The following is a 22,842-nucleotide window of genomic DNA, read 5'->3' on the forward strand; positions in this document are numbered from 1 at the left end:
GAAATCGACGCACATGCGCTATGAGCCATTCGCTTTTTTGACCATGACCACGTTGGCCAACCACTTGGGATACCTGCATGGCTCGATGAAGCCTGCCTCTTGTAGTTTCTTCACCTCTTCGGCGATAGCTTTGTTTTTCTCCGAGGAGTAGTTTCTTTTCTTCTGTTTGATTGGCCGAGCTTCGAAACTGACATCCAGCTTGTGACAGATCATCTTCGGATGTATCCCTGGCATGTCAGCTGCCGACCACGCGAAGATGTCTTTGTGATCCCTAAGCAACTGGATCAACTCTATTCGAAGTCCCGAGCCTAGGCCTCTGCCTATTCGGACACTTCTGTCTGAATCATCCTCTAGGGGAATGTCTTCCATTTCTTTGTCTGGTTCGGGGGAAAGGGTCTCTGGTCGAGCATCAACCTCCGCGGGCTTTACCAGACTGCTCGGCTCTACCTTTCTCCTCTTGGCATCTTTTTCTCCACCTGGGGGAGGGCTCTTCTCATCTTCGTCCTCAGGAATGTCTCCTAGCTTTGGCTTTCGGATGGCCGTGTGACAGGTTGATCTTGCCACCTCTTGGTCACCTTTTATCCGCTCGGCGAAGCCTGCATCCGAGACGTACATCATCACCTGATGGTATGTGGATGGGACTGCTTGTATTTTGTGGATCATGGTTCGTCCCATGATGACGTTATACACTGAGTCGCAGTCCATCACCAGGAATTCTTCTCGGACGTTTCTTGCCACCAGGCCTTGGCCATTGTGACGGGTAGGGTGATCTTTCCTCGGGGAATAACTGCGGATCCGTTGAATCCAATCAATGGGTAGCTGACCTTGGTCAGTGACTCTTCTCCCTCTTCGAGGATGAGCTGTTCGAAACAGTTCCTGAAGATGATATTGACGGCGCTTCCTCCATCGACTAGTACTCTGTGGACATTGTGGTTGTTGAGATCCATTTCGATCACCAACGGGTCGTCATGTTTGTACTGGGTCCCGAGGCAGTCATCAGCAGTGAAGGTCATGTTCGGGGGGGGTAGGCTGGTTCTCCCCAACATTGCTGAAGTTGACTCGGTGGGAGAGAGCTCTTAAGTGTTTCTTGCTGGCGTGGCCGGATCTTTGTCCTCCGAACACCACGAGGATTGGTTTCGTCTTTTGCCCCTCGGTCTCATGGACTCTTCTCTGGGCTTGCTCTTGTAGCTTTCCAGATGTTGCTTTCTCTTTTTCTTCCCTCTCCGTTCTAGGTCGAGCAAGTATTGCTTTAGGTAGCCTCGGCGGATGAGGTCCTCGATGTTGTCCTTCAGCGAGTTGCATTCCTCAGTGGTATGGCCGAAGTCATCGTGGAACTCACACCACCTGTTCTTGTTCCTACGGAGGGGGTTGGATCTGAGCTTGTCTGGTAGCTTCCACTTTTCATCATCTTTGTGGAGATTGAAAATTTCTCTTCGGGGTATGGCGAGTGGAGTGTAGTTGTTGTATTTGGGTTGGAATTCACCCTTTTTCCCATCCTTATTTGGGCTCGCCTCTCTCGCACCCACCTTCTCTTTCCCCTTTCTCGAGATGCCCTCGGGCTTACTCTGATTTGCTTTGTTGTCTTTCGGATCCGAGGATCCTCTCAGCCTTGCTGCGGCCTTGTTAAACTCTTCTGTTCTGATGAACGCATTTGCCATTTGGAGCACGTCCGCTATCTTGGAGGGGTTTTTCATCGTCAGTTTATCTCGGAATTTTCCCTCCCGTAGCGCGTGCTTCAAGGCGAAGATTGCCACGTCTGGCTGCAGGTTGGGAATGTTGGTGGATTCTTTCATGAATCTGGCCATGAAGTCTCGCAGGCTCTCGTCCCTTTCTTGCTGTATGGAAGTTAGCTCGGCAGTGGTTCGTTCTGGGCGATTGTTACTTACGAACTGCACACAGAACCTCTTCTTCAGCTTCTTCCAACTTTTGATCGATCCCTTCGACAACGATCTGAACCATTCTCCCGCAACTCCTGTCAGCGTGGTTGGGAAGTATTTGCACCAGCAGGCTTCGGAGTAGGGACTTAGAAACATCTGTTGTTCATAGGAGATGACGTGATCCCTCGGATCCGTAATCCCGCTGTACGTCAAGTGTGCTGGCAGCCTCACTTTGGGGATCGTCTCCATGACAATGTCATCCGAGAATGGGGAAGATGCTGGAGTCATGATCCTATTTCCTAGCCTCGCCCTGATACCTTCGCTCTTCGAGTTCCCTCTAAGGGATTGCTCGGGGGCGTGTAGGGGGCTAGGAGTTCGGTCACTTCTCCTTCTCCTTCTCGACTGGCCACTGCCTTCGGGTTGCCTACTGGACCCACAGGGGCTACCCATCCTATCATGAACTGAAGGTCGCAGTCTGCTATGGACCGAGCTTCGGATCCGAGTGCGATCACTTGCCCCGCTTTGGAGAGCTTGCGGTGTTGGAGACGGCGTTGCGAACCACTCTGGCTGTTGTGCAGCTCTCTGCTGCGTGTCCCACGTGCTCTCTCTCCACATTGTCATCAGGTGTGTTCCTGACATTGTGGAGAGATCTTGCTTGGGCCTCACATTGTCCTCATCAGTCGAGGGCATGTTCAGCAAGACCTGTCGCCTAGCTCTCCTCGCCTCTCGCCGTGCTGCTGCCTGGGCTTGTTCATCTCGTTGAAGAGGAAGTTCTGCATGATGGTCATGGCCGCAGCGAGCTCTTCTCGAGAAGGGAGTGGTCTACTGGTTGTGGCGGTGGCCCTTGTTGGCTGCGATCTCGCCACTGAGTGCAGCTGTTCCCCTCCATCGGATTCCGAATCCGTTTGGACAAGGACATCTCCCACCTGGTTGTCATTGTTGGGAATTTCCATTTTTTTCGTGAAAAGTGAAGTGTTTTTCGGAGCTTTCAAGTGTTCTTCCCCACAGACGGCGCCAAATTGTTCCGGTGTTGAAGTGGATGAAACAATGCGCTTCGAATGAAGGCCCTTTTGTGTGTGTTGAAGGTCTTGCTAGCTCAAATGTGTCGTGTCCAAATCAACCTGCACAATAAACAAGTTACTAGCCTCGGGGGTGTTTCCGAGGAAAGCCCCTCCGATGCCTAAGTAAGAACAATGCTCGGATTCTAGAGAGAGAAGTTCTCTAGAAGAGTAGTCTTAAGGCGTGAAATGGACGTACCTTGGGGTGTGTGCTTTGGCGGCTTATTTATAGTGTTTGAGTAGTAAATGTGCCCATAGGTCATTTATTACTATTTGGGCCTTGGGCCTCTAGGGTGGCTGACAAGCCAAAGGAATTGGTCGTGGGTTGATGTTGCTGTATAGAGCCTTTGGGCTTTGGACTTAGAGGCCCAATTGGTTTCCAATTGGGAGCCCAAACAGATATCAAGCGAAACATTCGACATGTGATGTAGCAGCATGCCCTTACATGTCATATCATCCTTAGCAAATTTCAACTCAAAATCATGCAATTCAGATTCATCAATAGGTTTCACAACATCACCAATCATATAAGCAACATCAACTTGTTCCAAATAAAATTGTATCCTAACAGTCCAACGTTTATACTTCTTGCATCAAGAGGTTCTAATTTCGGCATGTCAGGAATTTCGAATTCGAATCCAAAATAATCGTGTTTTATATTGTTACACAAAAATTAGAACAAACTAATTATCTGATTGATGAACGAATTGAAGAAACAATTGTTGTATAGTGGACACCCATTGTCCTAAAAGACGATTCTGCACTACCTCCCGGTGCAAGAAAACAAAAAGCAGTCGCCCTCCAGGATTAGCGTGCCTCCGAATTTGTGTGCACATATAAAGCCAGATGGAGTCGGAACACTTGCCCAAAACCGAGAGCTACTTGAGAGAAAGAAAGCAATGTGTTTTGAGAAGAAGAAAATTTATGTAAAATGCTTCAGTGTTTGATTATGTGTAATGAAGGAATGAGCAGGAGCAATCTCCGGGAATGACAACAATAAAAAAGGGCAGAAACATAGAGAAGCTGTAATGGCCGTTATTAAGGCTAATTAAACCAAAGGTTACGTAAACAATACATATTCCCGTAATAATATTTTAACCAAAACAGTCCGGTATCAAAAAGAAAAGAATCACATTCTTGAGGCCCGACCAGGGCGACGAGCGTGTTATGTGTCCACCCATACCACCCTAACACTTTCTCAAACAAAAGTTATACCCATACCCCAATATATAAACAAGGAGAATATGAAAAGTTTTTTCAACGTGGGACAAAAAAAACTCTTCTCATTTTACACTCGTTTCTGTTGCATTTCCCAACAAGAGCTTCCAACAACACATACATACCTCGAACTATGATTGATATCATATCTTGCAACTACATGATATCTTTAGGCTTTGTAAAAATGAATCAACCTTGTACTCCTAACTACTCTCGGTATCCTATCGTGCAATGCAATTAGATGGTCGATATTTACAACTTACAAGCCCCTTTGACGTGAGAAATATTATACTTCTTCCGTTCTCTAATAGTTGTAGTTTTTGGACTACCCGTAGAGGTCGCCTAGAAGAACCAAGTTGAGACTCAAACCCGCATCAAGGAGGTAGTGTTTTTTTCACCTGAATTTCACTTATCTTATCTTATTAGCGTAAATTTTTTCTTATTTAAAGCTATTAGCATCCTTCTTATTGTCTTATACGAAGTATTGTTATTCCTGTAGTTACTGGATTTTATTAAACCTTGTATAAACTTATTGTATCTCAGTGAAAAGTAAACATGTGTAAAAATGACATAATTAAAAACAATTTAAATATTTTAATGTGTTTCTAGAGTCCATCACAGATTCATAGACATCATAGTTACAATTTAAGCATTTTAACATCCTTTAATATGATCACAGTGCTTGCCAAGTTAAAATTAAAGTGTCTCATTCGGATTATTCATCTTTTTATTTTAGATAAGAGTCTAATTTTCACTTATTTGGATCTATTGGAAGTAATTCTACAATTTATTACAGAGTACGAAGTAATCCGTATAAAGTACAGTAACCAAAAACGCTACTCCAGTCCGTAAAATAAATGTTTAAAAGTACTTGAGACTTGAGAGTGCCACGTCGTTGGTTGTCGTTTATGACCTCGTGTTGTTACATTTCTTTGTCACTGTTCAATGTGTTCACCCCTTTTTCCAACAACAACAACAACAACAATGGAGGAGAGAGAATTTCTAGCGATATCAAAATTAGGGTTTTTATCAAAACTTACATTCATCGTCGTCATCATCATCTTCAATGCAATCGAGCAAATAGAAGGTTCAATTCACGATTACAGAAATGAAAAATTCATTCCTCAGTCTAATGCATTCTTCTTCCATGGCGGAAGTGAAGGTCTCTATGCTTCTATGCTCTCCGATCACTCTTCATCATCCGAAAAAAGTTCCAAAGGAAGGTCTTTTATCAGGTATTTTTCATTACTTTTTCCCCAATTGGTTATTTGATCATCGTCTTTACTATCATAAATTGTTCAATTGATAGTGTAATTAATCAATTGAAGTTTTCTTTTTGTAAATTTCTAGATTTTAATTGGAGATTAGTTGATTGGTTGAGCTTGAATGGGTTAAAATGTTGTCGGAGGCTCCGTTTATGGAGGTCATCAGTCACCCATTTGTTTTGAGCTAGTTTAGGCATGGTTGTTGTTTGTGTAATAGACGTTGCACGAAATAATTAGAAACTTTTTGTCCGATAGGAATATCGGGTGAGATTATTTCTGCAATGGTGATTGGTGCCTTACCCAATTCGGGTTAGGAACAGAATTATGTGTAGTTATTTACCTCCGTTTATTGGAGAGAGGAGATGATCATCTTATTTGAAATATGGGATTTGTTATTTGGATTGAATATGAGGAGAGAAAAGATTGAGGACTATAACTTTGGTTGTTGGTGTGTAGGAAGCCAAGAAGGGGATTGATGTAGACAGGATTGATCCCATGGATACCACCCGGAGGCTTTACCAACTAAGCTAGTTTCATCCACCTAATCGTGTCTATTTCTTAGTTAATTGATATTGCCTCGACCACTATTTCTTTTTTTTTTCTTTCTTTGAGGGGACTGCCTCGGTGTTAGAATCCAACCTTCCTTTACTTGTATTTCTCCTTTCTATTGCTTTCTAGGATCTTTCTAATAATTTTCTAGGCTTTAGGGAGAATTATTATGTTACTGTAATTTCAGTGTTCACTAGCAAGTTTTAGCTAATTCAAAATAAACCTCTATGAGGGGTATGAACCAATACCTCTCATCAGAAGTTGCCTTTGCTTAATTCATGTGTTGTTGCTAGCTTTTATAGATATTATGCTGTCGCATGCTTTAAGCTTTCCAAGACCCATCAAAGTCCCTCGCAAACGGATACACTCTCGTCGACGGTCCCGCTTGTGCTTTCTGTGCGCACACAAGCGCCCCGTTCGACCCTCGACCCTCGCTCTTGTCGCCAATAGGCAAGAGTGCCCTTTCAGATTAGACGCTTACTCGTGCCCCTACGAGTCACAAGACACTCATTCCGCACAAGGCTTGCCTCCTTGCCGCCAATAGGCAAGAGGGCGCCGCACGGATCTGGTGTCAAAACATTCGGACCGTGACACTCGGCCTCTATATAAGAATAGGTCATATTTGATCAGGTGTGTAAGTGTGTTACTATTAAGGAATTTTGAATTTTCACATATCACAGTCCACAAAAAGTTGTCTTGGAGTTCTTAGTCAAGCATCATATAATTAGATAAAGCATGTATGAAATACTTAAAAGTTTAACTTACTAATTGTAGATAATGATATAACCCATATTATTCTAGAATAGAAATGTTCCTGCTACTCTGTAATAGTGACAGGGGGAGCTTTCTAATACTCTGTATACACTATACACCATAGTACCATAATTAGAAATTGGTGTTGTGGAGTTGAAGCCTTGATTAATCCACTAATGTTTTGCATTTTTGGTAACATTTTATGGCTTGTTGCTACAGGCTTGTTTGTTCGGCATTGAATTTACTAACACTTGGTTGGTATTATGGGTTGTTAACATTCCAGATTTGAATCCATCACTTTTACGAGAACAAAGGAGTCTGCAGAGAAGCAGAACGAATGGCAGCAGTATACTAGTACAGTGGAAGCTATCATAGTTGAGGTGAAAGACCGAGAAAGGATCGGTGGAACATACCTTAAAACCGATGCAATTTGTTGCAACCAAACCCTCGCGAATGAGGGGCATTGCAAGATAGGTGAGGTTATAATGCAGCCCAATCCGGAAAAGCCTGAATGGCCTAAACGGATCAAGATCTTCTTTGAAGGAAAGAATGACAAGGCCTTGATGCATCTCCAGTCTGTTGACATTAACAGCACGGGAATGTATTATCTGTACTTTATGTACTGTGATCCGACATTGAAGGGTACAACAATAAATGGAAGAACGTTATGGAAAAATCCGGACGGTTATTTGCCTGGAAAAATGACTCCTTTGATGAAATTTTATGGTTTCATGTCTTTAGCATACCTCTTGCTGGGACTAGGTTGGTTACTGCGGTTTGTTCAGTTCTGGAAAGATATAATACAGCTGCACTATCACATTACAGCAGTGATTGCCCTTGGTATGCTTGAAATGGCATTATGGTATTTTGACTATTCAAATCTGAATGCCACAGGTGTTAGACCAATGGGGGTCACTATGTGGGCAGTAACCTTTACCGCCGTTAAAAAGACACTCTCCCGCCTTCTCCTCCTGGTTGTCTCCATGGGATATGGTGTGGTTAAACCAACTTTAGGGGCTATTTCATCGAAGGTTATGCTTTTCGGAGCTGTATACTTTTTAGCATCTGAAGCGCTGGAACTATATGAACATTTGGGCAACATTAATGATTTTATTGGGAAAACGAAATTAGTTCTGGTGTTGCCTGTTGTGTTTATGGACACGTGCTTCATTCTGTGGATCTTCTCTTCTCTTTCAAACACTCTGGAGAAGTTGCAGGTATATTTTCTTTTGCTTTCCCATTTTTGTGTAACTTTTAATTTCAACTTCAAATGCTCCCCCCTGTACGAATGTCTCCGTTCTTTTTTTTTAATTTATATACAAATATACTGATGCTTGTATGCTTGGCAATAAGATATGTTTTTTTATACTTCATTTTTATTCATCTTTTTTTTTTTTTTAAAAAAAAATTCTCGTAATCAGATCCGCAGAAGCATGGCTAAGTTAGATCTCTACCGGAAATTTACAAATGCTCTTGCGATATTTGTTGTGCTTTCAATTGCTTGGATTGGTTATGAGGTACTTTATACTCACCTGTTCTTTCTTGTCCTTACTAATTGAAATAAATGTTTCTCCTTTACCTTATTTATTATGATCTGCGTTTCCTGCAGTTGTATTTTAATGCAACGGATCCTTTGGGTGAGCTGTGGCGGTTTGCATGGATCATTCCTGCCTTTTGGGCTTTGCTTGCGTACTCTCTCTTAGTTGTGATATGTATTCTCTGGGCTCCTTCCCACAATCCTACAAGGTACGTAGCATTTGCTTTGTGTAAGTCTGTTGATTTGTTCACAGTGGGTGCCTCTCTTAAGAACTACTCCCTCTGTCCCTTTTCGACTGCCTCGTGTTCCTTTTTTGGGGGTGTCCCCTTGATTTTGCCTCATATCTTAAGTAGTAAGTTTTCCCACTTGCTCCTCTCTCTATCTCCTCATGGACCCACTTTTAAAACCCATATGCACAATTTACACCCAAGTCTTGATAAATTGAAGTTTGCTCAATTAAAAACGGACGAATAGATTAGTTATGAAGTATGAACTTAATGAAGTATGCACGTGGTGGGTGATACATACTAGTAAAAAAAACAATTAATGTTGTTAGGGAACAGATAATTACCAACTTTGTTATGTACAAACTTGTCATACGTTTCCTGAGTTCTTCAGTGGTGGAATAGGAAAAAAGGTTGTGTCTTTTCTTTTAATCTTTTCCATTACTTCAGTACACCACTGACAGAATTTGGTGCAAAGTTAGTTGTTATGTAGGTAATATGCAGACTTTGCTAACTCCAGATAGAAGTTCAAGCTAAAATTAGGTTCTATTGTCGGTCCCCCGCCTCTTCTTTTGTGGTTGGTGTTTGGGTCTGACACTCTGATCTGCATCCCAATTATAAGATTTAAAACTTTGTGTTCCTTTATTAAGGGAGAGACTAGCTATCTGTATTTTCCTGTATTGTAGTGCAAACATTTTTTCCTTATAGCTTTGCCAGTGAATCTTGGCATTCTGGCATTCCTGATGAACATGTGTTTGGATTTGGTTGATTTTGTTTTCTGGTAACATTAATACTTGGATCAAATCATATATCTTGAGACCCTATTTCTCAAAATTTAGCAAACAATTCAGATCAGCTAAAGTTTCTGAATCTAGTGGAACTGTCAAAGTATCTGGTAGAATAGTAAAATTGTTGGGATTGCAATTCTGAACTTGATACTATTGATCCCACAAAATGGGTACAATCCGTACAAAGAATGGCAGAAGAAACATGAGGAAATGACCCCCCCTTCCTTTACCCTTTTCCCCGTCTCTAGACGCCTAGATTTTCTGCATGATTTGTAGCTGCAATATGAGTAATGTTTATTTATGATTCCATGATGAGTCCTCATTTAATCATTTAACTTTGTTCTTGGCCTGCTTACTTTGGAATGTAGTTATTATGATAATTGCGAATTGCATCAGCCACTCTGGTTCCTCTTTCAGGGAAGGTGAAAATGCGTCATGAAATAAAGTTGTTGTTTGTTTGGTTTTAGGTATGCCTATTTGGAAGAGTCAGGTGATGACTTAGATGAAGAGGGCGTATCACTGACAAGTAGTGGGGTCAAGGTTGGCGCTGATATGGGAAACATGCTCGAAAGGAAAGAGAGAAAAGTTTCAAGCACAACAGATCACGTTTTTGTTGGGGTTAGGGAGGAACTGGAGGAGGACAAGAGAGAGTAAGCAACAACAACTTTTATCCATAATTTTCAGTCTTTCTTACTGAAATGGGGGAGGACGCTCACACGCACGGTTCCATAATTTTGTACATATGGAGAAGATGACAAAGCTTAACATATGCATTAGGGGGAAGCTTTCTTGTAAAATCATGTCATAAATGTAACTTTTAGCTATGGTCTATGGAAAAAGAACAAGCCGACTTGTGAATTTGATCCTCGAGCTTGGTTGCTATATGCATGATTTCCTTCTCTAATTTCAACGTTGAATAGCCCTACCAGCAATAGTGCTCTGTACCAACTATAATCTATCTTTGAATGCATTGAGCCATTGTGGTTGCCTTTTATGAAGTTATTGCTCGGTTTATACTCACCCTGTCTCTTTTTGTTTTTTACTTAGGGTATTTTGCACGCATTTTAACGACCAGTTAATGAGCACTGAGATTCCTCTATTTTTTTTAACTTCAACAACGCAAATTACGTTTATTTATAATATTTTCACTTTTATCAAAATTTTGATATTGGAAAATGAGAAAAATTTATGTCCTAATGGAAAAGTACGAGAGATTAAATGACCAAATGAATAATATAAATGGTTAAATTAATCATTGGATACAAAATTTAATAGAATATTGGCAAATTTGCCAAAAAGAACATTTTATAACACAAATTTTACGAAAAAGGACCTTATATAATTTTTTTTTGAAACCAGACCTTAAAATTATTATTTTTTGTGAGAGACAACCAAAGCCAACTTTCCGGCATTGACTGTCGTTTTCCGACGGTTGACTGTCACGTGCACCTCACGTGATGTCTGAGTTGGCTAATTACACCCCTCTTCCCTCCTAAAGAGCTCTGTCTAATTGGATTTGAGTTTTTCATAGGCATTTGTATTGTTGTTGTTTTCACTTGGCGATCATCCACAAGAAGAGAATGAGTTCGGTTGAATGGAGGAGAGGTAAGAAATTTGTTGATCGAGGTGTTCAACAATTTTTTTGTTTTGTTTTGGTGTTAGCACCCGGTTCACCTTTAGGGCTATTCTGGATTTGGGGCGAGTTCTGGGTGGATAGGTTCCAGTCCCTTCCCAATTGTTGTTGCGGGGGGATCGAACACGAGTTCTCCCTACCAAGTTCAGCCTCAATCACCACTGAACCAACAGACAATTGGTAGGTGTTCAACAATATTGACTATATACTCAACCTGTTTGTCGGCTCCTTGCTGAATGTTAATACACGATTTTTATTTTTGGTAAAGTGCTTAATACAAGAATTTAACATTATGATTCTACCTGTTTTCAGGCTTCTTGCTGAATGTTATTGTTGTTATCACTTTTATCTCCTCTTTCTTGTTCTGTCTCCTCTTCGTTTATTGTCATCCTTTTTCAATCTACGACTTTTTATTTCGTGAAGATATACTTCTGGGAAGCCCAATTGCTCTTTTATTTTTACCATGGACATTTTTTACCATGATCAAAACAAATTTCTTGAGTTATTGTATAGTAATGTCAGATTAATAGAGATTTTGGATCATCAATTACGTACCAAGCAAGGCTTGGCCTAGTGGTAAAGGTTTGGCTTCATAACCTTGGGATCAAACCCCACTAGGGGCTCTTTGGGGGTGAGGATTTCCCTTATAATCCCCCCTCACTTCCAATGAGTCTGACCTGCAAAGCTGGCTGGAAATACCTGTACGAGGTACCAGTGCAGTAGGGTCCTTCATCTTACCTTAAAAAAAAAAAATTAAAAAATTTACGGCTCGTCGTTTGTTTAGAGGGATAAAGAGGAGGGATAAGGATTTCTTAGCCTCCTTATCCCACTAATCTTGTACCTAAGGGGGGCAGGTATAAGAATGAGGATTTCTCATTTAATTGTGAAAATACAATTATATCCTCCATACAAAAAACAAGTGTACAATTAGAAGGGTATTATTTTAAGTTTATTATTTTGTTTTCAATTCTATCCAACAATTCCCAACACATTTTCCTTACCTTGCCAAACAAGAGATAGGGATAAAATTAATGAATTCCCTATGTCAAATTTCCCATCATTTTATAAAACGAATATGGAATGTATGACAAAAGATTATTAAAAAAGAAGAAGAAAGGGGATAAAACGACCTAATTAGTGCGTGATCAGCATTCCATATTCGTTTTATAAAAAGAAAAGGTACAATTGAATGTATGACTAGACGACCTTTACAACTAGGTAATTGGTACTCCGCTTAGCATAAACGAATTTCAACGTAAACTAACTTGTAATAAAAGCTTGAAGAAAATAGTGGACTTTTAATCCCACTATTTGCGTCTCATTTTCTCCTATTGGTTGATTTTGGTGCAAATAAGTGAAATGGTTAGACAAAAAAATATACTTCCTCCGTTTTTTAATACTCGCAACGTTTGTTACATTTACGCATGCCAATGCACAACTTTGATCATTTATATCTTAAATTCTCTTTATGCAAAAATTATAAAAAGTTGATATTTTAAAAATACACATTGAGATGAATCTAAAAAGATCTCACATGACTATGTTTTTATCTTATATAAAAAACACCAAGAATAGTCAAAGTAAATTATATGAATAGTGTAAAAAGTCCAAACGTTGCGAGTATTAAAAGACGGAGATAGTATGTAACAAGAATTGAACACATGACCTCTTTGTTAAAAGTTATTTTATATCTTTTCACATAAACATATATATTCTTTTTACAATAAAATTAAACCCAAATTCTTATATGAGACTGTCCTCACCATCAACTGATGGTGAGACCAGTTCACACTTGTGAATTTAGGTATGTTACTTCTATAGTTTAGACATGTTATTTTTTTTATATAATTTTAGAGGAGGTACTTTTTTTAGTTTAGGTATGTTACTTCTATAGTTTATACATGTTACTATTTTTATACGGAGTAGTTTTAGGGGAGATACCTTCTTAGTTTAGGTATGTTACTTCTATAGTTTAGACATGTTACTCCCTCCGTCCCGGAATACTTGACCTGTTTTCCTTATCGGGCCGTCCCTTAATACTTGACCTGTTTCTAAAAATGGAAATATTCTAACAATATTATATTATTTCTCACTCCACCCCTATTAACCCACCTACCCCCTACTCCATACAAAAAATAATTAAAAATTCAACCCCTACTCTCTCCCAACCCCACCCCTTCACACATTTCCCACTAACTACATTAAAATAATACCCCACTATCAACTACTACCTATTAAATTAAATAAGTCAATTCAAGTCCCTTAAACTCTGTGCCGGTCAAACCGGGTCGAGTATTCCGGGACGGAGGGAGTACTTTTTTTTATATAATTTTAGAGGAAGTACTATTTTTTAGCTTAGGTATGTTACTTCTATAGTTTATACATGTTACTTTTTTTATACGGAGTAGTTTTAGGGGAGATACCTTCTTAGTTTAGGTATGTTACTTCTATAGTTTAGACATGTTACTTTTTTTTTTATAATTTTAGAGGAGGTATTTTTTTTTAGTTTAGGTATGTTACTTCTATAGTTTAGACATGTTACTTTTTTTTTATAATTTTAGATGAGGTACTTTTTTAGTTTAGGTATGTTACTTCTATAGTTTAGACATGTTACTTTTTTTTTTATACGGAATAGTTTTAGGGAAGGTACATTTTTAGTTTAGGTATGTTACTTCTATAGTTTAGACATGTTACTTTTTTTTATATATATATAATTTTAGAGGAGGTACTTTTTTAGTTTAGGTATATTACTTCTATAGTTTAGATCTGTTACTTTTTTTATATAGTTTTAGTGGAGGTACGCTATTGGTTTCGCGCTCGTCACACCATCAAGTTGATGGTGTGACTGGTCTCACAGGAGACTCGCTGAAAATTAAATTGAATAAAAGTGAATGCATAAAAAAAAAGGGAATGCTTACTTAATTCATAAATGTAGAGTTATTACTTTCCTAGCTTAAGCCTCAAAAGCAAAAAAATACAATGTAATAAAGTGTAACAATGAGTAAGTGGAGGTTGAGTAAAAACAATCAAATAATAATGAAGAAAAAAATTCGACTTTGTTTTGATTTTCGGATGTGGGATTTCAAATTATGAAGGTTGTTGATTGGCCGCTAATTCTGTGTCACCACCATAATTCAATGAAGACACCATCTGACATGAACATATTTAAAACAAAAACCTAAAATAATAGTCAAAACCCGGGACAACGCCCATACTATACTAGTTGCAAATTACAAATAGTTGAATATGTGATTTATAGTGCTTGAATTTCTAATAGTTGCAAATTACAAATAGTTGAATATGTGATTTATAGTGCTTGAATTTCTAATAATCTTTAATATGTGTGGGCTCCACAATGGGTCACATTACCAAACATGTAATTTGGTTTCATGACTAGGACTCAACTTTCCTTAGTAAGTTAGTAGTGTCTATTAAGCAATTGCAATCCCATTACCAAACTTCAATGCAATAACAATCTTTTTGGGGAGTAATCAATCAACCTATTAATTCTTCAAACAAGTTTTCCCAATTGAAGGCTTCAAAAAGTTGATGGCAATTGCAAATAATTTGGATACAATCTTAGTACCTTTAAGTTTATTCTTGAGTGTGGGATATCATGCTTTTCTATGGCATAACTTCAAGAACAATCCTTCCGTTACCACCATAGGAATCACCACTCTCAAGAGGAGGGAATGGCTTCAGGGTATCAAACCGGTAAATTTCTTAACATATCCTCCACTCTTAAGTACATCATACATGAACTAATTATTACACCATCAAGATTTCTTTTAAAACGTAGTAATGGTTTACGATTGGATTTATGAAATACTGAGTATTAATTTAAGTCATACTCCGTATGTCACGAGTTGTCCCGCTAGGAGAAAGAAAGATAAATCATTAAATTATAAGTTTGAGGAGTTATTCCCGTTATTGTCAATCGGTTATAGTTGTGTAATCTGTATTGAACTTATAAGTGCAGTGACGGATCTTAAATTCTTTTACGAGGGGGTAGTACAAAATTAAGCAAGATAGTACACAATTTATACAATTATACACAAATTTCAGGGAGCTGTAACTAAATATATATATATACTATATAAGTGGACGGAATTTCCGAACGATTTCCCTAGAAAATCTAAATCGAAAACGAATTCTCAATTTGTATTGGTTTAAAAACTAATTTCCATAGTACCGTCCATGTAGGATCGGGTAAGAGCTTCGTATATTTTAAAAAAAAATAAAAATTCAACATAAAACCGCTAACGGTATTTGCGGTTCATATATTACACCAGTAGCAGTTTATTCTAAAGAACCACTAACAGTGATAGCGGTTCTTTATGTTAAACCGCTACCACTGTTAGCGGCTTAAATTATCATGTCTGAATAAACCGCTACTAGTGTTAGCTGTTCTAATATATGAACCGCTAATACCTTTAGCGGTTTTATGTTAAATTTTTTTTAAAAAAAAATTATACGAAGCTCTTACCCGATCCTACGTGGACGGTACCATGGGAATTAGTTTTTAAACCAATGCAAATTGGGAATTAATTTTTGATTTAGCTATTTCTAGGGAAATCGTTCCTGAATTTCCCTCAAAAAAAAAAAAAAAAAAAAAATTAAGTGGACTGAATTCTTTCCCTTCTTATTGGGTTGCCAAGGCCCATTAAATAATCCAAGAATTTTGAATACGTGCATAGGGCCATAGGGGTATAGAATTCTAAATTGATGTTGGTGTAGATGAATGAGTTTAATCTGTGTTTATTTTGGGTTACAAAATGTAACAGGATGATGATAAGAAGGCGGTACTAGCAGTTCAAAGCCTAAGAAACACCCTAATGGAGACAATACTAACAGCAACCATAACCATGCTAGTCACTATCGGGTCAGCAGCACTAGCCAACAACGCCTACAAGGCCAGTGATCTTCTAGCTATGACACCGTTTTTCGGGTCCCAAACGGGTCGACTCATCGTCCTCAAATACGGGTCGGCGTTGGTTTTTTTACTGACTAGTTTCTTTTGTAGCTCCATAGCTATAAGCTCTTTGGTGGATGCTAACTTCTTGATCAACGCATCAGGGGAATTGTTGAGTCGTGGGCATACAAAGAGGGTGTTGGAAAGAGGCTTTCTTATGGGAGTTGTAGGAAGTAGAATGTTGTGTATTAGTTTGCCTTTGTTGTTGTGGTTGATTGGTCCGGTGGTTGTGCTCATTTCTTCATTGGTTATGTTATGGGTTTTGTATGGCCTTGATTATGCTACTACACTACATGGCCTAACAACTACTATCAAATGTAATTCTCCCTGATTTCAGATGTTCTTGTTTATCAATAACTACCATTTTGACCCGTGTAATGTACGAGAGTATTTTGTAAAGTGTTAGAAGTACTTACAATGCTCGACATACAACAACTTTTATAATAGAGGATCCATGATGGTTTTATAGATTGGGCCGAAACCTTGTTATTTGTTTTTTTTACAACTATACTTAGACTCTGTTCCGTTCACCTTATTTCCAATTATTTCAGGACAGATAAGTTCAGATAAGATAAGTTTAAGAAAAATAAGGGTTGATCAAGTACAATTCATAACTAAAATAAGTTTTGATAAATTCTAATAAGTTCATATAAATCCAGTTAATCAGATAATTTACATGAGAAAAGTTCAAAAAAATACGTGAAAACCAGGTGAATAGAAAATACCTCTATACTAGATACATTAAAGTAATTTTTAATACATAAATGAAGTGTTCATAAAATTTACTTAGTCACTATCTAAACTTTGAATTACTTATTTTTAGATATCTACAATAGTGGTATTTAAGGCATTGACAAGTGAGATTAATTATATATGTGTTTGTGCAAACTTGTTATTTCTCTAATGCCCTAACTCCAGTAAATTGATCGAAATTACATAACGCCTATACCTGAACCGAATGACCAGTTTGCCGCAGTTATCCCTGAAATAATTTGGTGTGACAATCTATTTGCAATCAAGTTTAACAAACAAGAACAAATTTAAGAAACAATAATAACGAACTTGAAATGAGAGAGGAGACAAGGTTACCGTGGGAAACCAGAGAACCGGGAGAAAAACCCACCCTATGCACTGTGGAGTAGTATTGATGATGAATGAAGATTACAAGAGCATCAATTCCTTAGAATTTAATGTCCTATCCAAACTCTCTCAAGAACCCTAGTTCTAAGTGTTTGAATGTGTGAATGACCCATGAAAATGGAGTACAACAAGTATATATGTTGTTCCTAGTTTTGGTTGAAGACACAAAGCAAACTTCCTGATATTGTTGATTGTTGGTTTCAGTTAAGTGCTTGAGTTCCTGAGAGGAACTAGGTATAGCTGCTGGAGTTCCTGAGTTGGAAGCAGTAAAAGCTAGAGCATAAAAGCCAATAAAGATCAAAGCAACAAATTCTACAATCGAATGGTTTTCTTATATGCAAAGGAAGATGAAGTTCCCAATCCTGAGTTCCTTTATGCTAAACGAGGAACTCATCTGTTCCACAGCTGGAACAACTGAAGCTTCTGAGTTGTTGGTGTACAGCCTTGCCATCACACGAGCAAACAACATGCCAAGCAAAGTAATACAAGCAGTACTGCCTTGTTGCATGCAGTGGCCACACCTCCTTCTAGAAGAAAAGCCTAACAGATTCTTCTAGAAATAAGGAAGGTAGTTAGGCTGTTAGAGTTGTTAGTTGCTGACTCATTTAGTCAGTAATGAGGTGTACAATTAGAGTGTTTTGATTGGTTGAAACACCTCATAGAATTTAGCATTTAGATTGTATATATATACTCTTCATGCTGTAATTATTCGATCATTCAATCAATGAAATAATAATCTCTATTCTACTTAGCTTTCTCTCTCAAATTCTCTCAAGTAGTTTTCATCCTAAGAGGTGAAAACTGACATGGTAGAGCAAGATCTTTAGATCCTGCCAAAATCGTTTTTGAAGTTTTCTTCTTCTATATTCTTCTTCTTAAATTGCTTGATCAGTTGATCAAGTTGTTCTCATATTTTGAATCTTTTGATTCTGGTTTCAGCAGCTGAAATTCTGTAGAATTTCGTTCTGTGATCTTCAAAATGCTTACTGAAGTTGATTCTTCACTCAATCCTAATTCGACTTACTATCTCAGCAATAATGACCTCAATACTTCAAAATTGGTCAATATAGTGTTTGATGGGAAGTGTTTTAATGACTGGAAAAGGTCTATGATGATAGCATTGTCTGCTAGAAACAATTTATGCTTTGTTGATGGAACATTGGATCAACCAACAACAAACTCTCAAGATTTCAGAATCTGGAACAGGTGTAATGACTTGGTGATCTCGTGGATGTTAGGATCTCTTGAAATCTCAATAGCGAAAAGTGTTCTGTACCTCAAAACAGCAAGAGACATCTGGTTGGATCTTGAAGAAAGATTTTGTCAGTCATCTGGTCCTCAATTGTTCTCAGTTCAGCAGAAACTGTGTTATTTGAATCAAGAAGATGATGAACAAATCTCTGGATTTTTCACTAAGATCAAACTCCTTTGGGATCAACTAGATGGTTTGGATCCTCTGCCATCTTGTGTGTGTAATGGATGTAACTGCACTCTCACACAAAAACTCCTGAAATCTCAACAAAACCAAAGGTTGTTGATTCAGTTCTTGATGAAATTGAACGAAAAATATGATCACTCTAAGAGCACTATCCTCATGATGAGTCCAATTCCAACAATTTCAAAAGCATATGGATTATTGCTTCAAGAAGAGCAACAGGAAGAAGTGAATAGCAACAGATATCACAACTTGGAGTCTACTGTGTTTACTGCAAGAAAATTCACTGATAATAGGACATATAAATCCAACTATGGTTCCAGTTCTGGCACACTAAACACAGGTGGAAATCAGCCAAGGAACTTCACTTACAATAGGAACAGCTTATTTTGTGAGCATTGCAAAATGAAAAACCATACTGTTGATAAATGTTGGAAGTTGCATGGCTATCCTAAGGATTTTAAAGGCAAAGGCAAAAGAGTAGCAGCAGCATCTCAGCTAGAAGAGTTTACTGAGAAGGAAAGTGCAAGTGAGTTAGATACAGGAGTTGTTCATGCTACATTTACAGAAGAACAGTACAACAAACTTTTGAGCATTCTTAACACTCAGAAAGCTGCGAACCAAGCTGAACATTCTGGTTCTGGTTCTCTTGGCTTAGCAACTACAACTCAATTGAGAGGTACATTCTGTCTCTTTTCTAAATTCAAAACTAAGTGGATCCTGGATATTGGTGCAAGTGATCACATGTGTTCAAATAAAAGCATGTTCGGTAAATTAGAATCAGTTGATGACAAGCATCACACAATCACAATTCCTGATGGTACTGAATTACAGGTAACACACAGAGGCTTAATTGATCTAGGAAATAATATAACACTCAGGAATGTGTTGTATGTTCCAGGTTTTCAGTTCAATCTGATTAGTGTCTCTCAACTGTGCAATGATATTCAGTGTTCAGTATTATTCACACATAATGAATGCTTTGCACATGACCTTTCCAAGAACAAGCATATTCTGCTTGGTATATTGGACAAAGGCATGTATTGCTAAAATGAAGAATTGTTGGTATCTGACAATAGTACAGTACCAAACAACTATGCTCTTTCCAGCATTACATCTGAGGTTGAAGAAGCTAAACTCTGGCATCTTAGATTAGGACATATTTCTTTTGGCAAAATAAAGAATATCAAAGGCACTAATGTCAAAGGTTGCTTAGCTGAATGTTTTTGTCAAATTTGTCCATTGGCTAAACAAACAAGGTTTCCTTTCTCTGTTAGTAGCATTAAGTCAGTACAGCCATTTGACTTGTTACATGTAGATGTGTGGGGGCCTTATTCTGTACATGATTCCTCCAGATGTAATCAATTTCTTACAATTGTGGATGATTACACTAGAATGACTTGGACTCACTTAATGAGAAATAAAACAGATTCTGTCAAGATTATGATTGATTTTTTCCTGTATGTTGAGAATCAATTTGGCCTTACAGCCAAATCAGTTAGATCAGACAATGCTCCTGATTTAACAGAAGGTGCAATGAAGGAATTATTCCTCAGCAAAGGAATTCTACAACAAAAAAGCTGTAGCCACACACCTCAGCAAAATGGTGTAGTGGAAAGGAAGCATAAACATCTTCTTGAGACTGCAAGAGCTTTGTTCTTTCAATCAAAACTTCCTGATAAGTTTTGGAGTGACTGCATTCTAACTGCAACTTATTTGATTAACAGAATGCCTTTGAAGAGTATAAACTTTAGTACTCCATATGAGTAACTATTCAAACAACCACCTGATTTGTCTCACTTGAAAGTTTTTGGGTGCCTATGCTACATTACTACCTCTAAGGTCAACAGATCTAAATTTGATCCAAGAGCTGATCCATGTGTGTTACTTGGATATCCTCCCACTCAGAAAGCCTACAAAGGTTTCAATCTTATCACAAAAAAAATCAGTTGTTTCTAGAGATGTTGTATTCCATGAACACCATTTCCCTTTTCATTTCTCATCTGACCCATCAGATGCTTACTCTAATCAATTCTTTTTACCAATTGTCACTCCTTATTCTTCAGACTTTCCTGATATTTCACTTCAAAACCTTGATTCCACCAGTTCAACCACTCCTTTGTCCACCCCTCTCAATAATTCACCAACATCTTCAAATTCTTCTTCTCAATCACCTATTATTTCATCCAGTCCAGTCCAGCCCTATCTCCTACTCCTCCTCCAGCACCTAGAAAATCTACCAGAACCATAAAACCACCCTCACACTTCAGTGACTTTGTTTGTCATAAACCTCTAAGGCACTGGTGAAATTTGGTGGCATATGACAAATTACCAGATCACCACAAACTTCTTATTGCTTCACATATGGAACTGATTGAACCTACTACATATTCTGAAGCTGCTGGAAATTCTAAGTAGATAGATGCAATGGATAAAGAAATAACTGCATTGCAACATAACAAAACCTGGGATTATGTCTTACTACCCAAGGGTAGGCTATTGGCTGCAAGTGGGTCTACAGGATCAAAAAGAATGCAGATGGTCCAGTTGAAAGATACAAGGCTAGGCTAGTTGCAAAGGGATTCACACAAAAATATGGGATAGATTATCATGAAACATTCTCTCTTGTTGTCAAAATGGCTACTGTGAGATGCCTTATTAGTCTAGCTGTCAGCAAACAATGGAAACTTTTCCAATTGGATATTAACAATGCTTTTCTTCATGGAACTCTTGAAGAAGAGGTATACATGAAAGTTCCTGAGGGTGTTACAGCTCCAAATGGCTATGTATGTAAGCTAAACAAATCTCTTTATGGGCTCAAACAAGCTTCAAGGAAATGGTTTGCTAGACTTCACTGTGAGCTCAAATCCCAAGGCTTCATACAATCCAAAAATGATTATTCACTCTTCATCAAGCATGATTCTACAGATATTACAGCGGTGGCTGTTTATGTTGATGATATCATCATCACAGGCTCTAATGAAGCTACTATTACTGCTCTCAAACAACATCTCCGACATACTTTCAGTATCAAGGATCTTGGCCTTCTAAACTTCTTTCTTGGCATTGAAGTTAGTCAAACTTCTGATGGTTACATTCTGACTCAGAAGAAGTATACAAAGGAGCTTCTCCTTGATTGTGAACGGGACTTATCTAAACCCACTGTCACTCCTTTTCCTCTCAACTTGAAGCTGACTACAGATGGTGAACAATATCACAATGCAGAATTATATAGATGTTATGTGGGAAAGTTAAATTTTCTTACTCACACCAGACCAGACATCTCCTTTGCTGTTTAATCTTTGAGCCAGTTCATGCACTCTCCCACTTTACAGCATGTTGAAGCTCTCACTCACACTCTCAGATACATTAAGGGCACTGCTGGTCAAGGAATCTTATGAAAGGCTACAGATCAACTCACTCTTCAAGCATTTTCTGACTCTGATTGGGCTTCTTGCCCAACTACCAGAAGATCAGTTACTGGTTACATTCTTCTGCTAGGAAATTCTCCTATCAGTTGGAAATCTAAAAAACAATCTACCATTTCCAAGAGCTCCTCTGAAGCAGAGTATAGAGCAATGTCACAGGCTGCAGGAGAGGTTACATGGGTTGTCAGGTTACAAGAAGAGCTTGGTGTTCACAATCTCAAGCCAGTGGAGCTTCACTGTGACAACCAATCAACAATTAATATTGCTACTAATCCTATATTTCATGAAAGAACTAAGCATATTGAAGTGGATTGCCATTTCACAAGGGACAAGATTCTAGAGGGTCTGCTTCAGTTAAGTTATTTGCCTACTCAAAACCAGTTGGCTGACATTTTCACCAAGATCCTACCAAGTGCTCAACACAGAAACTTATCCACCAAACTTGGTATGGTTAATGTCTTCCCCATGCCTAGTTTGAGGGGGGGTGTTGGTGTACAGCCTTGCCATCACACGAGCAAACAACATGCCAAGCAAAGCAATACAAGCAGCACTGCCTTGTTGCATGCAGTGGCCACACCTCCTTCTAAAAGAAAAGCCTAACAGATTCTCCGAAATAAGGAAGGTAGTTAGGCTGTTAGAGTTGTTAGTTGCTGACTCATTTAGTCAGTAATGAGGTGTACAATTAGAGTGTTTTGATTGGTTGAAACACCTCATAGAATTTAACATTTAGATTGTATATATATACTCTTCCTGCTTTAATTATTCGATCATTCAATCAATGAAATAATAATCTCTATTCTACTTAGCTTTCTCTCTCAAATTCTCTCAAGTAGTTTTCATCCTAAGAGGTGAAAACTGACATGAGTTGCAAGCTTCAGAAAAGGGAAGACATAAAGTCTAGGTAGCTTACTGTACTTAGAATTTGTGTAAAATACTAATATTGCTAAAATGGCATATTGGGAACT

The 22,842-nt window shown here is 38.4% G+C and overlaps 2 protein-coding genes across 2 annotated transcripts; both read left to right on the plus strand.

Moving 5' to 3' along the window:
* Nucleotides 1-5,000: 5,000 nt before the first annotated feature.
* LOC110806152 (uncharacterized) lies at nucleotides 5,001-10,267 on the plus strand. Its single transcript, XM_022011784.2, has 5 exons — nucleotides 5,001-5,388; nucleotides 7,004-7,937; nucleotides 8,142-8,237; nucleotides 8,330-8,466; nucleotides 9,737-10,267. The coding sequence occupies exons 1-5, from the start codon at nucleotides 5,099-5,101 to the stop codon at nucleotides 9,921-9,923; spliced, it is 1,644 nt and encodes a 547-aa protein (XP_021867476.1). The 5' UTR covers nucleotides 5,001-5,098; the 3' UTR covers nucleotides 9,924-10,267.
* A 4,064-nt stretch (nucleotides 10,268-14,331) lies between these two features.
* On the plus strand, nucleotides 14,332-16,342 carry LOC110806153 (uncharacterized). Its single transcript, XM_022011785.2, has 2 exons — nucleotides 14,332-14,616; nucleotides 15,687-16,342. The coding sequence occupies exons 1-2, from the start codon at nucleotides 14,452-14,454 to the stop codon at nucleotides 16,203-16,205; spliced, it is 684 nt and encodes a 227-aa protein (XP_021867477.1). The 5' UTR covers nucleotides 14,332-14,451; the 3' UTR covers nucleotides 16,206-16,342.
* Nucleotides 16,343-22,842: the final 6,500 nt, after the last annotated feature.

The sequence above is a fragment of the Spinacia oleracea genome, chromosome 5, assembly GCF_020520425.1.
Source record: "Spinacia oleracea cultivar Varoflay chromosome 5, BTI_SOV_V1, whole genome shotgun sequence".
Lineage (NCBI taxonomy): Eukaryota > Viridiplantae > Streptophyta > Magnoliopsida > Caryophyllales > Amaranthaceae > Spinacia > Spinacia oleracea.

What these genes read in the sequence shown, in the direction of transcription:
- LOC110806153 (XM_022011785.2), top strand. Translation starts at nt 14,452, where the DNA reads ATGGCAATTGCAAATAATTTGGATACAATCTTAGTACCTTTAAGTTTA. An exon ending in GGCTTCAGGGTATCAAACCG is followed by an intron (nt 14,617 to 15,686) that starts GTAAATTTCTTA and finishes AAAATGTAACAG; the next exon opens with GATGATGATAAGAAGGCGGT.
- LOC110806152 (XM_022011784.2), top strand. Translation starts at nt 5,099, where the DNA reads ATGTGTTCACCCCTTTTTCCAACAACAACAACAACAACAATGGAGGAG. An exon ending in AAAGGAAGGTCTTTTATCAG is followed by an intron (nt 5,389 to 7,003) that starts GTATTTTTCATT and finishes TTAACATTCCAG; the next exon opens with ATTTGAATCCATCACTTTTA. An exon ending in TTGCTTGGATTGGTTATGAG is followed by an intron (nt 8,238 to 8,329) that starts GTACTTTATACT and finishes CGTTTCCTGCAG; the next exon opens with TTGTATTTTAATGCAACGGA.